Here is a 17,277-nt window from a genome sequence, read left to right as displayed (position 1 = left end):
GAAGTGGCTTTTGTAGCTGTATCAGTACAAGAATGGGTTTGGCCATAGCAAGGGACCATCAGTGAGCCTTGACATCCGATCTGGTTCATGAGGGAAAAAAAGGAAGTTTTTCAGTTTTCATCTCCTGCCATTTAGCCAGAATCTGTCTAAGTCCACTGGAAATCAGGACCGAATTTAATCCCATTTTGTGCATTATACCTTTGCTTAGAAAAGTGTTTTTTATGCAGTTACAAACTATGGAAATCTTTGGGGGGAGTCAAGGCTTTGCAGTGACTTTTTAAAAACACTGGAAGTTTTCTGATTATTTTACTCACCTTAAGCCAAACTTTCTAAGACCGAATCAGTACTGTCGTGGGAACTAGAGGGAGCTATGAGCTTCGTTTAAAAAACAAACAATCAAAAAACCCCAAATGCTGATATTTTGGCCACGGAGGTGTTTCCTGGCTGTTCTGTAAACCAGCCAACCCAAACACACTAAAAGTTCATCAGATTCTGCAGTGCCAAGAGGCTGATGAACAGAAACTAACCTGACATCTTTGCTTTCTCTTTTTGGGAGCTTCATTGCAGAGCATAACCAGTAACAGACTGAATTTTGCACTAATGTCAAGAAGGTAGCACATAAAAACAGTTCTTACCGTTTTTATAATACTCGTCGCTGCTGAAAATACAGATTTTACCAATTCCCCGATCTCAAGAGCATTCAAGCACAGACGTATCTGATATATCCAACCTCCTGGTTTGTTCATGAGGGGAAAAAAAGGTTTTTACATCACAATTGTCAATATAATTCCAGATACATAGTTTTTTTTAGGATTTATTTTCCTTAATAAACTTAACACTTACCGTTACTCGGAATGTAGCTCTGGATGGCATCGGAGGAAGGCTTTGTGGCATCAGATGAAGAGTCAACTATGGAACCATCTGGTTTTTCTTCAGAATTTGCTGAAGGAATCGCTGTTGCCTTTGAGGGTTGGTCACTGTCATGTTCACTGTCTGCAGCCACATTCATTTCCTGTTCATTCTCTGATGTTTCATGCTCCTTCTCTGGTCTTTCTTCTAGCAGCTTTCTTCTACTGCCTCCTCCTGCAAATAGCAGTGAAGGGCAATCATGCTTATTTTCCGAGAAAAAGCTTTGCAAAAAAAGTACAGTTAAAAATGCCACATGGGGTTAAAAATGAACAACTTCCCACATGGCAACGAACTTCACTGCACAATCCGCAAAACTACAGACATGGTCATGCCCAAGTATAACTGAAGCTGCCTCAGTTTCGGTGACTTGGAGAAAGTTTCCTGAAGCCAATAAAATAATGCTTTTTAAAAAGCCCACACCTTGCTTACCCACTTAGAAAATAATACCATTTATTATTATTTGATGTTTAATTCTATGCTTCAAACCAAAGATACCCATCACGAATTGACCTGATAGTCAAAAGTCAGGAAGAGTAAGTGGCTCTTAAACCATTAAAATTATATTAACACTGAGCTGTTAGAGGACCAAAAGCTCTGGCAGCTCTAGAAGAACATTCCTTTTTTTTTTTCCCTATACATTTTTCCTGCCCATTGTCGAAACTGTGCCCCTTTTGTGCACACACATCACTCGTTTCCTCTGCATAACATGATCTTTACTTGAGAAAGCCGAGATCTCGTGATTAATCTTTTCAGAGTGCCGGGTTTGCTGCCCTCACAGTGGTGCTCAAAGGGTTGCTAAGTATCGTGGTTTAACTTCCAATAAACTCGTTGGAATGTAATCAGTGGGTTCAGTAAATCTGAGTGGTCATCGTATGGTATTTGCCTGGTTTTGCTTGGGTGTGGGGACACGATCTGTCTACCCTACCATGATTTTGTCAATTCCCTTGTTTTAGCTGGATTCTGCACCATATTTTTTTCCAAAATGCCAAGCTGTCCTTCCTCAAAGGTATCTTACATGATTTCTCCATCAATTTCATAATTTTCTGCCCCTTCCACAGCTGTAGTAGTATCTTTCTCTTGCTCCAGTTCCTTTTAACTCTGTCTCATTCTTCTGTGCAGTATTTAATTCTGCTAATCCTAGTGTCATCCCTATTTTAATTTGGGGGTTTTAACAAAACACGTATCCTCAAACTTTTCTCTGCAGGCCTCGTTGTTAATTTTACTAAAGGTATTTGCAAAGATTCATGTTCCTGTAGATTATCGTATGTGTCCATATCATAATCAATAGAGCTATCACAGATACTTGTATACCAACCTGAGTAGCCGTGTTTGCTTTCCAACTCCTCATTTCTCTTTTCAGCTTCAACGTTTTTCAGCAGTTGGCTTTCTGACACCAAGTCTTCCTCTGAACTGCAGGGTTCGGTTGGCTCCTCTTTGTCACCTGGTGGTGTATCAGAAGACGATTCTGTGCTATTTGAGGTGCTTTTGGCATTATCATGAGTACCCACACTTGGTGGTATCTCCCCAGGGTTTGGCGTGTTACTGTTTGAATCTATTATTTCTTGTTCACAATTCTCTTTGTCTTCTTCACCTGTCACTGCTTTAGCTGTCCCCTCTGTTTCTTTGTCCATGGGCAAGTCCTTCTGGTCTAAAGCCTGCTCTTCATTCATGATTGCTTCATCCTCTGTTTCTCTGCTTTGCTGGTCTTCTGCAGCAATTGTATCTTCCTCAGCATGGCCAAAATTAAGAACATTACTTAAACCCAAACTAAACCAGTTAGATTTGGAATCTTGGCTTTCACTCCCTTCCTCTTCTGTCAGTAACTCTGTGACTGCTGTTTCCTGTTCATTATTGGAATGTCCAGGCACACCAGAAACGTCATGGATTTGTGGATCATTTTTTTCTGATGCCAAACCAACATCCACATGCTCTTCACCAAAATACAGAAAGTCCATCAGTCCACCTTGACGCCAAACAGATGCCGGGGGTTCGTGTTCCTCCTTCGCGTTTGTCTCCTGGAAATCATTTTCAGCAGTTACCGCTAATTTTCTGCCTCGGAACGTGTTTTCTTCTAAAGATTCCGTAATGGCTTTTGAGGGTTCTTCATCATTTCCACTTCCAGTGGTGAACCATCCTGCGATCCAGCTAGACTGGGTTGGAACGGGTTCTAGGGGGAGACTGGTTTGTGTTTGCAGTTCTTCAATATCATCTTCTCTGTTCTCATTTTTTCTAACCAGATCTTCACTTGCATACTCCTCCTGAGCGTGAGGTTCCTCGGAATCATTTTCTGAAAGCAATTCAGCTCTTATTTGTTCTAAGAGTTCATGTTCGTGCAGCTTTGGTTCAGCGTCAGATAGTGAATATTCACTTTCTTTGTCGTGATCAGGTAATGCTCTCTCTTCATTTTCGAAAGGGTACTTATCTCCGTGGAGACAAAGGAAATCAGTCTCCTACAAGAACAATATGAGCTTTCAGATAAAAATTAATTTAGATGACAATAAACATGCAAATGGAGCAATAATTTAAAAAGGTGTGTTGAATTATCTGAAATAAAATAGGCATTGACGCTCGAGTTTCTAACTGGATATGAGGTTCTAAGCTGCTGTGAACTACACTGGAAAATCAGGTGATGTTGGTTTACCTTAGTGAGCACTTCAACTTCTTCTGCAATAAAAACTTCATCAACCTTCACAGCATCTTTTGGGAAATATCCAAAATCCTTTCCTTTCTGTAAAAAACGTAAAAACAGTGAGAGTATTTAATCTCCAGCGATAAGGACATGAGGCACCTGCATATCTGCCAGAAGAGCATGAATAAACAAATTAGAGGTTTGTAGGGCTGCTCTCTACCCCCTTCATTGTGTTTGGCAGGGCATGAAATTGAGGTACGAGACCAGCTGTGGCTGAAGAGAAACTGGCAATGAAGATGACAACACGACACAAGATAAGTCAATGATAATGCCCAAAAGAATCAAATGAGGGTCAGTCTGACCAAGAAACCAGTCACTAGCTTTACATCAAACCTTCAGTGGAGGAATACATCTTGGAGTGCAAGGAAGAGGGAGGTCCCTGCAAAGATACTCTTGGATGAGACAGAGGAAGACAGAATTTCACTGTTAAACAATTAATGTGACACATCATTTACAAAAAAAAAAAAAATTACCACTATCTTCTGGTTTGAAAATACTTACACAGTTTTACTAGCAGCCAGATTTGGATCAGGGCAGCTGGTCCTTCTTAGCTAGAACATAACTACATGGCGGTTCTAACTACATTAGTTGTTCCAAACCACTAACTATGCCCAATAACTTCTCTGGGAACCTTCCTTGAGCACTGAGCTGGGAAATCAGCTCCCAATACTGGGTCGCTGATTAAGCAGCTGTAAAACCTTCTTTCCCACAGACCTGTAGGCAGGTATTTGTCCCAAAAGACCTGATTGTTGTTAAGGGAGCCAGAGTAAATCATTATTGCCAGGTGATGAGATGAAGGAGACAGAAAACATGGATTTGTTTCTCCATGAGTGATCTTTGCCAAGATTTGATTTCCTCCATCTATATAAAGATAACAAAAATAACCCAAATACCATATTGCTCCATGACTGGTTGATATTACAAAGGAGATGGAAGATCCCTAGAAGCCAGCAGACCCCAGTTGTTACGTTATTATTAAACTATCTGAATTATTTATGGGGAAAGTCTTTCAGACTGAAATACTTACACTTCCTGTCCACAAGTTTTCATTTTTCCTTGAAAGTTTGGAGTACACCATTATCTCTTCCCCGGTTTTGAAGTTAAGATACCGGCAGTCAGGCCCCTCATAGTCAGTCGTGGCTTGAACTCTGCTCATCGCCACTGGAATAGTATGTAGAAATAAAAGAAATAAGTACAGCAGCCACGTTGTCTGAGGCCAGACGGGTTACCAAAGCAGCCAGATAAATACCTCAAAACATTTGTTAATACATCAACATGTGCTTTGTGATGATACTAAGCCATTTCTATCATCAAGAGGAAAGCAACTAATGCCAAAAGCAGCACGATCCTGTTTGCTATTTACTGCAGACCTGAAGGAGAAAAGCTCTTGTCCTGCATGGGCATGTTCTGGTCCTTACTCAGCCCAGCGTTCGCTGCTGAAATGCCTGTGGAGAATTAGCAAGTTCAGCTACTAAAGCCAGGTCTAAACAGCTAAAAAACATTTCCCAGGCATGTTTATAATTGTATATTTTAGAGATTCTGAGTTAAATCTAGTGATTATTTCAGGGATATTTCTTGAATACACATTTATTATGAATGGGTAAGATTAAGCAATACAAACCTTAAAACACATTGTCAAAACCAAAGTTTCCACTTCGATTTGAATGATTTTAAATTCTCATTGTCTCCACCCCTGTCTGCCCACAGAAACTGCTGACATGCCATGGTCAGGCCGAAGCCCATTCTTCATGCTGCTCCACAAAGACATCACTGAGCATCCAGAACCTGCCCAAGGCAGCGTGGCTCCACAGGACAAGAAAGATCCACCAGCAGAGGAAATCTAAGCTCTCTTCCACTCCAGGACACATTACCCACATCACAAGGGCAATAATTAAGGCTGCCAAACCCATGGAGACAGCGTAGAAGCAGATTCAGCTGCATGTGAGCGCTCTCACAATGGTAATTGATGGATAAGAGATGGGGCATTATTTATCGCCGCCCACTTGTGGTGCAGTGCAGAGCTATTTACTCCCCAGGAACTGCTCACTCTTCATGTTAAAGAAGAGAAACCGTAAGCAATGAGGATCTATTAACAGGGTAAGAAGGATTACAAAAAGCCCAAACCAGTTTGCTAAGGGTAAGAGAACGGAGTGTTGCAGAATGGGCTGTGAATGTGCTATAAACACAAGATACACAGTCCTTACTCAGTTCATGGCCTGCCTTTTGGGGGGTTTTAGTATCTATTTCTTTTGTACCTGTAATGAATGAGTTAAAAATACTTTAAAGCTGCTTTATACTGCCCGTTTTGAGGAAACCTGAGGAAAACTGGCTGTTCAAGACTATTTCTACTGAACTTTGATCTTTATAGGCTTACACAACACAATCCGGCCGATAACTTTTTTCTTTTTGTTTGAAAAGGTTGAGCCTATTGCTTGTGAACTGAGAGTACTGACCGCAGCTGTTTCCTACGGCTACTCATTTTCAGTCCGTTTCGCTGCTAATTTCAACATTATGGTTTGTCATAGTTGCGCGTACAGCATGGACTCCTTTCAAAAAAGAAACAACCAGGTTACTTACTCTCGCATTCCCGATCACCACACTTCTTCCATTCTGAAAGTACCTTTGTACTCTGCAGACCTGTTAAAAATGAAATTACTAACAGCAAAGTTCTCCCATCCAAGATCCTCGGCATTTCAGCTTAAATCTAGAACGCACCGAAACTGTGGAAACTGCATCGATGTGCGAGAATATTCTACATTATTTTTCTTAGCCTAACAAATAAATTTACAGTCCTGTTTTCCTTCTCTCATCTGCTTAAACACTTTGCTGAGCTGCTATCTGTGGAGTCAGGCGTCCTGATTACATGCATGAAATTTAATGATTAACTATGTTCTGATAGCTCCACCAGTGTTTTAAATACAAAGAAACCAGTTCCGGTCGCATCAAAATTTAGCCTCCCTCGGGCAGGTTCTTCTGTACTGAGTTTGTGGGAGGTTGTGTTAGGGGAAAGCCAACAAGAGTTGTTGCAGGATTTTTTCTGGATGGTGAATGCGTTTTTAATACACATCTTCCATCAGATTTTAAGGTGAACGATCAATGTCTTGCTGATACTGATTTTCATGATTGCTAATATAGCTGCTGACAATATTCTAGCTTTTTCAATGGAATAACCTGCACGTTCCTCAGCAATCTGTTAACCAGAGTGGAGTTACAAATAATGTTGTCTCAAATACAGGTTGTGCTTTCGGGGGTAACTATGCAGGGAGCCATAGACTGGTTGTACAGGTACGGAGTTGTGCCACCAATGAGATCTTGTGGAGAGGTTTGCGTTAGAAGTAAGCTTTGCTTCAAGGGCTTCACGTCCTTGTCCTGCGCTTAAACACAGCATGTCTAATTTACCCACAGAAGGGGCTTCACCTTTCCTTCCCCACTCTCCTCCCTTCTCAATACCACCCCGAGAATCTCCATTCCTGCCCAACCGATACTATTTGCCATCATGTGTGTCCTAGCAGTCCTGCCCCGCCTTCAGTCCTGCGCGTGGCTCACGCAGCCTTCGCTCTGCTTTCTCTTTCCGTGAGCCTAAGCTGTATCCGACTCCCTCCTGCTCCACAACTCAGACCTGCCAGCCACTGGTGCTTAACCTGACCTACTGAGCCAGCAAACAGCTCGTCTCCTGGAGGGTGGCAGAGGGAGCACGGACTGAGCCAGGGTCACACTGACCAGCTAACAGAAAAAAAACACAGTAGATGACACATCCTCCAGTTGCAATTTAACACTTTGACCCCTTCTTTTGCCACATGACCTGGTAGTCATCCCATGACCTAGCACACCAGCTGCCCCTGCTGTTAGGTTGTCCACCAGAGAGCTGGCTGGTACACCAGGGAAAACATCCTAGGGATCGGTCGCCCACACTCGGTCCTCACGAGCTTTGATGCAGCCCCATCCCCACCACCAACAGTCTCTCCCCTTCACTCCCCTGGATCTTGTGTTGTTCAGAGAGTCAGTGATTTGGGACCTTCCCTGGGGTCCTCTAGGAGGTGAAGGGGGAGGAATGGAATATGAAGCTGCTGAAACATGACAAACGCAAAGAAACCTGGTGAACAGAAAAATAGGATGGACACGTTTATTTTTTCATTCCCACGTTTCTACAGATGAGGACAGATTGGTGAGAAGAAATACTCCAGAAATTTATATTGGGGTGCCTCTATATGTACAAAGTATTGTACAAAATCAAGAGAAGGACAGCATTTATATCCCACCAAAATTAACAACCGGTCAGAAGAGTCTCTCATAATGTTGTACACCAACCCTGGAATTTGGCGCAAAAACCAAGAGTGGGCCTAGAAACGCCTGGTAACGCAGAACTGATTCACCTAAAAATGGGAAAAACAGGTATTCTGACACCTAAATTTATGTACTTAAGCAAGTTTGTGCAGGAGAACAAACTATCAGACGCACACCTTGGGATCCGCACGCTATTGCTGTATTTGTCAAAACAGCTCTGAAACTGGCTCTGACTTTGGTTTCATCTAGCTGCCCAACCTAATTCTCAAGTCTTTGTGTGGAGATAAAATGTGTCAGCTCATCGTAGCTACTCAGCTTAATCTACCTCTGCAATTTTTCAATTCTGCTCATTAGCCTCGACAATAATTCTCCTGGGTCTGAAGCTGTGGAAAGGCTGAGGAGCACCGCTCCAATCTGTGTTACTTCTTCCTCTAGTAACTTCAATAATAAATCATATTTACATCAAATATTCTTTTCTTCTAGGCGTAAACCCTGTACTTGCAGATGTCAGACAAGCACAAATTCTAATCACCTTTGAACTAAAGTCAAAGATTCGTGGCGTTTATCACAGCTGGCTTCGAAAGGACAAAGTTGAAAGCTTTACAGCTTCAGTTAATTTCTGTTCTGCAGAACAGAAGCAACAAGTGTGAGTTCACAGCATGTGCACTGACAGTAAAGACCCCAAAGCAAGTCCTAAGTTGGTAAAAATTTCTTCTGAGCACATTAAAGTCAACATCTATCTTATAGTAACAGCAGTCTCTGCAGCTTTGGTTACCTTCTTGCGGTGGCACTGAAAGGCTCCAGGGGTTTCGCTGTGTGGAATACTGCACTAAACATGGAAGGGTATAGTCCATCTTGTAAAAATGGCGAAGTCAAAGGAAGCCAAGAATAACCAATTCACTCTGCCAGTTAGAGAAATCTCAACAGGTGACAGTTTTTCTAGGTTTTTTCGCAGGTTCTCTATAAAACTCAGATGAGGAGGGGGGAAAAAAAACTTTGAAAGAGCAAAATGCTGTCCTCCAAAACACGGATTTCTGTGTATTACTCATGTACCACTGCCAAAGCATATCATCCCATCATAAATACAGGGGGCCTCAGAGAAATAATTCTCTGAGCAGGGAAATTAATTTTAAAGATCTGGGACAGACCCAAAATTAATAGGTTTGTCCTGTGGAACCACAGTAACCTCTAGAAAAGGCAGCAGCCGAACCTGAGTCTCACAGTTACAACTCAAAACCGACCATAAGACCTGACAAACGAAAGACGCTCTAGAAGACTACTCGCAAATATCCTGGCTCTCAGCAAAGGACCGCTCCAGCAGCCATGGTATCACAGAGGTGCTGATTGGATCAGCCTTAGCCAAGGGCGAGTGGAAGCTTCTGACAGGAGCCAAGTCGGTAGCGCCCTCCCCGCCACAAAACCCCCACCAAGATACAATGCCAGCACATCTATTCAAGCTCCAAAGTGGGTCAGTGTGTCTGGAGGGGCACCAGAACAATTGCCCAGCACTCCCCATGGAGCTACAGCCCCCTCAAGTGTCATCCCCCCCCACCTCTCACCCAGCACATGGGTCCTCCTGTCCTTTTGACCTATGGGCCAGTGCCTGGCAATGGGGACAACACAGCCCCTCTGCTGTGCTCCCTGCTCCTGTGACCCACGTTTCAGCCCTACTCAACTCTCCCAGCACCTCCCTGCCTCCTCCCTTCAATTTCCCACCTTGTCTCCACAATGGCACAGCAGAGGAGAAGGAAGGGGGCACTGCTGAAAGAGCAGCCCCCCTCCAAGAAGGTGGGTGTCCCCCAGCACCCGGGCAGGCTGGAGCAGGCACCGTGGACATGGGGTGTGATGGGGACCCCACTCTGGGGTGCTTGGGGAGCCAGCGGCTTGTCTTGCACTTCCCATGCAGCCCTGCAAGGCTGCGGGGTGGGAGGCCACTGTGGGCTTTGAGCATCCTTGCCTGAGGGGACACGTCCCTGGGGACCCCCATCCCCCCAGGCTCATGCTGCAGGGATGCTTGCGGGGAGCAGCTGTCTGTAGATGATAGTGAAGATGCTCTTACTGATCCTTATTTTTGCAGTATTTTACATTTGTTCTTGAAGTGGACAACAGCACTTCATAAATCACGTCTCATTCAAGTACTTACTGTCCCTTGAGCAGAAAATATGCTGTACAATCATTTTCTCATCTAGAAGTTTCTTCCTTGTCAGTAATTGCTGCTTTGCTTTTTTGATAAACAGAATCTAGAAAATGTTTTTCACCGTGGAAAATAACGTTGGAATTTCCAGTTATATTGAATAATATGTCACTCTTGTTCACATTTTGGGTGATATCTAGAATCTGAATTTGCCAGTTCTTGTTTCTTATTTCACCCTAGGCTGGAGTCTGATTACACATGGGCTGCCCTCAGTTAATTTATATTCTTGGGGAACATTATATTGGCATTTGCCCACTTGGAAGCTGTGAAGTATGTATGTCCTCTGTGCTCATTTGGAGGAAAGCACATTGAGTCTTCCCTCTCCCATGCTTAGCTATGCTTGTGCAGAACTTCCTCTTCAAAACTTCAGCAAAATCCTGCACGTGCTGTAAACCACACAGACATGTCCCAGCGATGGGTGGCAAGAGCAGCAGCAGATACTTAGTTTGCTTAATGGGAAATGCTTTTTATTGCAGCAAATATGTTCTGCCAGAAATGCTGCTCAGTTGTTTGTAGTTCCCAGATAATAATAACAGTAACAACGCCACCAAATTCTTGTAGAATGGCTCTCATTAGTATGAAACTCACTGCACGGTGAGCTTCAAACCACAAGTCTTCTCCCCCAAAAAATTGTCTCAGTCACTGAAAAATGCAGGTTCCTCTGCCAAGGATCAAAATTTATTTGTTGTTGCTAGTTGTGAACAAATACGGAGGAACAGAGAGTTTGTATTTCAGTAGTAGCTGATTGCACAATAGTAAGAAGTTGTGAACGAAACTGGGATCTGCAGGGGAACATCTTCTTCCATGTGCACATCTTCTCCTTGTTCCACCTGCATCTGATGGCCAGCATGCTTTGCTTTACTTGCTTTTGTTCCTAATCGTCTGGGATATTACTTGAAAGAGTCTGCTTGACTTGCTGCCGCCGTTTTCATTTCCTGTAAAGAAACACGATGAGCATGAGGAAGAGAACACATTACAGAAGAAATGAAAGAGAAAAGGCAGCGTAAGGAATCGAGAGAGAGAAAAGGACAGAGAAGGTAAAGATACACCAAGAACCACAACGGAAGAAAGACCAAGCAGAGAGAATCGATTTGCCTTTGTGGGGAGTTTCCTAGAAGTTGTTCTCTGTATTCCTAATGGCCTTTTCCCGTGCTGTTCTCCTTCGGTCACACCTACTCACCCCACAGCAGAAATCTTGAAAATACCTGAAAACCCCACCCTGTGTTCCTCGGCTTCCTAAACCGTCAAAGGAAATTAGGAAAATCACAGTAACCCTGAAAAGGTGTCGGCAATAATATATTTTTTGAAGAAAAAAATATGACGCATCTTACTTTCAAAGTCAGCAGGGGAAACTAAGTATACGAGATTCATTTTCCAGACATGCCTACCTGCTTTCCCACTTATATGTGGTTTTGCTCTTTCTATCCCGGTGCTCTTCTTTGACTGCGCAGTGATTCGTTTCAGGAAGCTGTAGAAGACTTGCCCTTTCCTTCCAATCTCTTCTGTGGGACCCACTCTACCTGAGAGGGGAACTTGCTTGGAGGAGGTTTTTTTAGTAAATTCTCTCTCTGTTTTGGCATTAGGCACAGCTTGTTGGTCATCCCTCTTGAAGGAAAAACAGAAAGATTAACAGCTATAGTAGCAACTGCCAAAAAAACCCCAAACCTCTGCAGGGATCTATCGGCAGAGCTAGAACTTTTGTGATAATTTCAGAGAGTCACAGAATGGTAAGAGTTAGAAGGGACCTCTGAGGATCATCTAGGCCAACGCTGCTTCTAAATCAGGTTCTCCTAGAGCAGGTTGCCCAGGATGGCATCCAGGTGGGTTTTGAAAATATCCATGGGAGGAGACTCCACAACCTCTCTGTGCAGCCTGTTCCAATGTTCCACCACCATGAAAGTAAAGAAGTTTCTCCTCATGTTCAGATGGAACTTCTTGGGTTCCTGTTTGTACCTGTTGACCCTTGTCCTGTCACTGGGCACCACTGTAAGAATCCTCCTGACACCTGCCCTTTAGATATTTATAAGCTTTGATAAGATCTCCAAATTCCTATGGAGCAGACTCCTATATCCTGAATATTCTGCTATGAAGTGGTGTCAGACAGACTATCCATTGGAAATGTGATAGATTTATCTAGAAGAGAGACTACTGTGTCTCCTACATTATCAATTTGTTGGTCGTTATTGGCCTACAGCTTCAGCTATAGGTGACCGTGCAGTACATCAAGGGATAACAGGTCCCAAAGCTTAACCGCTGAGAGCTGTTTGTGGCTTTGCCACCTAGTTATCTGCTTCTGGCAGAGGACTCCTTTACCTCCAGGTTATTCTCCTCTTCTTGCTCATATTTGGAAGCTGAGATAAGATCTTTGCTCTCTCTCCTGTCCAGAGTTTGAGTTCGGTCCCTACTAAAATCTTTCTAAGCCTCCTGCTTTCAAGTAGCTGCGCAGAGGCACCTGTAAGGCTCTCAGGTGCAGATAGCTTTCTGTCTAAATAGGAAAAGAGCAGGGAGGATGTCATAATGCAAAGGAAAATCCAAACTTTAAAACCATCAGTAGAAAAGTCGATAGTGAGCGACAGCCAGGTCATTAAAACACAGATGAACATGTGACTGGGAAAATAAGATGTCTATTCTGCAAAGAAAAATGGAGATCCTAGGTCTGGATCATGATTTCAGGATATTAAATCACTAGTAACATCTGCTGTATGCACAGGAGGTGACATTCATGGCAGGCCAGGGTATGTCCGGAAGTTGTTAGTGGATCTCATCTTTGACGTCAGGTAAGAGAGAAAGCAGAAAACCCAGAAGAAAGGTGACTATGTAGGGATAGTTGAAGGAGGAGAATATAGAGTAATAGATTTTATAAATCCCAGAGTTACTTTCTCACAATCTGTGCATTCTTGACTTCACCAATACGGTTGTGAGGAGGTGGCTGCGCAGCTTTTTCAGCCAAATCTGAGTCTAATACTTTCTGCAAATTGAAGCTGAATATGCTATTTTTTCCCCCTAGACTTTCTTCGATCATCCCTTTACCTCATCACCGATTTTTCTTTAAAGAATCATCTCTCACGGTTCTTTAAAATTACCTTTTTCCACTTCCCTTGTAACTTTTCTGTTGTGTACGCAGACTTACTCCTTCTCTTTGCTACCCATGGCCAGGGAGAAGACGGGAGCTCCCGAGTGCAGAGAAAAGATGTACATGCAACACCAAGCACTGGCCATGTGTTGTGGGGTTTGGTTTTTTTTTTTCTCCTCCCTATGGATGTGCCTCTACACAGTTCAGGGCAGAGTTGGCTTGAGAGGGAACTAAAGACCCATCAATACACGTGCTGAGACGGGTTTCCCTGGAAGTTCGGGAAATGGCTTTATATAGTGTTGAACAGCATCACTAATCATCCAAGTTCCTTCCTAAGCGAAGGAACTTGTGCTTTCCATTTGTGCTTTAGTGAAGTTTCTGTATGTGATGCTCCAGGACCTCCTGAAGCATTTGTGCTGACCTCCACTGTTCTTGTTTCTCTCTTAGCCACAGCGAGCAGCTGCCTGCTGTAGCATCTCCCTTAAGAACCTTCCATCCTTTGAACAGAGCAAATGCCTTTGCCCTCTTTGCTTATTAGTTCTCAGTCCCTGCATGGGTCTCATCTGTGCCATGTCTTCCCTTCTGTGCCTTTTTTTTTTTTGCAGTGCATTGCAGAATTCAATCAAAAAACCCCATTTAAGAACATTTTCCAGCTATGAGGGAAAACTAAGCACCGAACAGTAAATAGCGTGCTGGCTCGCAAAACATCCATCGGGGCTATGGTGCACCTGGCACCCTCGCTCCCATTGCCCTGAAATTCCATAGGGAGTTTACAAGCAGCTATTTTGACAAACAGAACTCCTTTAAATCACACAAAAACTTTGGCTTGAGGGATAGTACAGAATATTGACGTAAGTGCTGCCTTCTGATTGGGCAGCTTGAACTTTTGAGATCTATTTGCTAAAGACTCCCAGCTTTTGATGCGTTGTTTGAGCTGGAAGCTTTCTTGTCACGCGTGCCAAAATCTTTGCATTTTACCTGAACTTTGGTATTGCTGGCATTTTCTGGGGGGTTTAGGAGAAAGATGAGCTGCAGCCACTGGTGGAATAGGTGCTCTTGCTGGTCTGGTGGGGCACAGAGCTCCAGATAATAGCAACGGCCATTTACTAATCTTAACATGAGGTGATGTTTATCTGTGCTGTGGACAGAGAGTTCCACCCACTGCAAGGGGAGAAACCTGTAAAAAGAAGAGGGAGGTCATTGAGAACAAATGGAGGTTCCTCTCCAAGAAGATACTATCTGTCAGCCCTACCGATAGAGTAAGTCTACAGGTGATAAACTGGAGCAAGAAGATGCTGTCAAGTGGATTTGGACACTCTTTGGAGTGCCTCTAGCTGGCTGTGGAAGTGCTCAGAAAGGAGGCAAAGGAAGTTGGCTTCTCTACAATGCCTTTACTCCACTGCCACCTTCCCTGGCAGTTCTGTACCTGCAGCCTTCCTGCCAGCTTTCAGCTTCCGATATATCCAGAAAAAGGTTTATTAAGCATTTGTGGTCATCATCTATCCACACACACGTGACCAGTATTGGCTTGAAATGATGACTGGAGTGGGGCCTAAAGGTCTGTACTTCAGAGCTTCTCCTACCTTTATGGTGTTAGTGCTGGGACAAAGCACCCGTGCAAATATGAGGTCTGTTGATAAACTGACCCTTAAATGAAGGGAAGTGGGAATACACTCATATTTCTTATTTACTCTTCAAATAAATATTTAAACCTTCTCAGTGCTAAGTCACCTGCTAAGTACTAGCTGTTCCACGTGGGATGGTTGCTCTGAGGGTTTCCAGGATTTTGTCATAATTTCCTGTGTGGACACAGGCTTCTTGTGCGCTACCAGCATGACATTGGGCATTGGTGAACCGGGATTGTCAGCACAGATGCCAATGGTCACGCAGATGGGTCGGTTATGGATAGAAATTGGGTCTCCTCTTCGATTAACCTGAACAACAACAACAACAAAAGTGCCCCATCAACAGTGTCATTTTCCATGTGATCTCTCAGAATATGCTACCAATACATTTCATGGTGCTTTGGCTTGGAGGCCCCAGAGCTTATGTGCTGGGTTGATGAGGAGAGAGGGGAACATAGAACGGTAAGACAGGAAGGTGCATGAGTGGAAAGAAAGCGAAGAAATAGAATAAGGACAAAGGACTGGGAATTACTGGCTTTTGTGTAGACCAAATCATTGGGTATCTGATTGCTGTGGTCAGAAACCTCTTGAGGGCCATTATTTTGAATTTGTCAGTGTAAACATGATGGAAGAGGCACTGAGTGCTGATGATTCACTGTCTTTTGTCAGTATTACTGTGGTATTAATGAGACCTGGTTATGAACCAGGATCCTGCTAGGTGCTGTGCAAGCACAGAATGGAAAAAGATGCCAGGTAGCTTACGAGTAAGAGATGAAATTACAGAAAAAGGAGAAAAAACACAAGGAGATAAGAATGATTTGGTAAGCATGATCAAATCATGTGTCAAGTACCATTGGCAGGATTTGGTTTTGATAGGCATCAGAGAAAAAGTGTGTCCTAAGAAGGCGTTTGAGGGAAGACATGCATTAAATCTGTGGATATCTCATAGAATCTACTCCCAAGCATGAGAGACAGTACGTAAAAAAGATCAAAGGCTACTTTTTTTTTTCATTTTAGTGTAAATGAGTCAGTGATAGAGCTGTGTTCTTGGGTTGATTGGTTACTGCAACAGCCACCTTGAGAGTAAATGAGGTCTGGTAAATAAAGCAGGGATAAATCGTGAGGTCCCTTCAAAGCAGAGACTCGTAGCTCTGTAATAGTGATATCGCCTGCAAGGATACTGGAAGCTGCAAGTGTGGGGAGATTCCTGGGAAAGGCTGGCTGCCGTTTAGGCTGGATTGAACCGATGCTGATGGCTAAAAATCTTAGTGAGATAGCACAGAACCAGAAAATGGCTAGAACAGTCGCAGCTGTTGCTGCAAAAGGAGCAGGGGCTGACAAGGAAGGGTGAAAACATCACTATTTGTCCTCCTCTAATTCGCAGCGTTGCTGTTGCTGGGTTTCTGGACATGCCTTTAAAGCATGAGCAGAGTAAGTCTATAGGAGATGATAAACCCCCGCATGTGTGTAGTAACCAGAGAATAAGAATAGCGAGAATAAATGAATGAGGAGTACCCTGTTGAGCTGAAGGATTAAAAGAGGGTGAATCATTGCAAGCAATTTTATCCTGAGCATGTCAAATGATTTCATTTGAATGACTTCTTACCTGGACAAACTTGCTCTCAAAAATGGGAGCACAGGTAAAAGGAGCATATTCTCCCTGGCGAAGAAGTCTGTGGAGGTCACCCATAACAGACGACTGACTTGAAATGATGCTCTTGAAATCAAACTTGCTATTCATTTTGCCTGTCCACAAAACAAAAATAAATGTACAAGTTAAAGGGAATAGAGATAAAGAGGCTAATGTGTTACCACCCCGCCCCAAGATTATGAAAAGACACATGATCCTTCCTGGTAGGCTTTATTACAGCACTGAAAAGCAGAACCTTTCCCCTCAAAACACACGTTTTTAAGAACATGCAATCTCAGTTGCAAAGAGGAACTTAGTAAGGCTCTCTCGCAGCTCTTGACTCCTCTTTTACTATTTAAGGAAAAAGGGCCTGCTGGTTCGGCACCTCTTGGATCATGTGTTTTTATCAAGGAGTCAAAAGGAGGGCAAGACTTCAGAGAGTCTCTGAAGCAGAAATCTGCCAGCGGGTGGCCAAGCTGACTTAAACACAAAAGCTGGACAGCGAGGAACATAATATTGATTGACCCATTGAGGGGAAAAAAAAAACCAAACAAAACAAGGCTACTCATTAATTCAATTTAATGAGTCTTTACTAAACAGCTAATTTCTATTAACCCAAATAGATGCAAAAATGATTTGTTTACGACCGCTGAGTACTTGGCAGAATGATAAGAACAGGAATATCCTGCCGCAGTGTTTTTTTAAAAAACAAACAGATGTAGCAGACTTCTACTTCCCATTCATACCTTGTTTCACTTAGGTCCGTCCATACGGAGGAGTATGTCTAAGGGAAGAGAGGACACGCGTGTGCTAGTCCCTTCTGCAAAGCCCCCTGGAATTCTCCCCGCACTAGAAACCCAGCCTCATCACACA

General features: G+C 43.3%; 2 protein-coding genes across 2 annotated transcripts; both read right to left on the bottom strand.

Moving 5' to 3' along the window:
• Nucleotides 1-843: 843 nt before the first annotated feature.
• MIA2 (melanoma inhibitory activity 2) lies at nt 844-6,290 on the bottom strand (the record flags this gene model as incomplete). The annotated part of the gene is made up of 5 exons (XM_010144618.1): nt 6,176-6,290; nt 4,626-4,759; nt 3,551-3,637; nt 2,225-3,359; nt 844-1,083 (listed from the first exon to the last, which is right to left on the bottom strand). Coding segments are annotated over exons 1-5 (1,711 nt in total), but the record flags the coding sequence as incomplete, so codon positions are not given.
• A 4,644-nt stretch (nt 6,291-10,934) lies between these two features.
• On the bottom strand, nt 10,935-16,520 carry LOC104500892 (protein FAM71D-like; the record flags this gene model as incomplete). The annotated part of the gene is made up of 5 exons (XM_010144617.1): nt 10,935-11,011; nt 11,465-11,681; nt 14,128-14,326; nt 14,881-15,083; nt 16,381-16,520. Coding segments are annotated over 5 exons (836 nt in total), but the record flags the coding sequence as incomplete, so codon positions are not given.
• Nucleotides 16,521-17,277: the final 757 nt, after the last annotated feature.

This window comes from Buceros rhinoceros, unplaced genomic scaffold (assembly GCF_000710305.1).
Source record: "Buceros rhinoceros silvestris isolate BGI_N320 unplaced genomic scaffold, ASM71030v1 scaffold20851, whole genome shotgun sequence".
NCBI classification, from domain to species: Eukaryota; Metazoa; Chordata; class Aves; order Bucerotiformes; family Bucerotidae; genus Buceros; species Buceros rhinoceros.
This window is presented reverse-complemented; position numbering and strand designations above follow the sequence as displayed.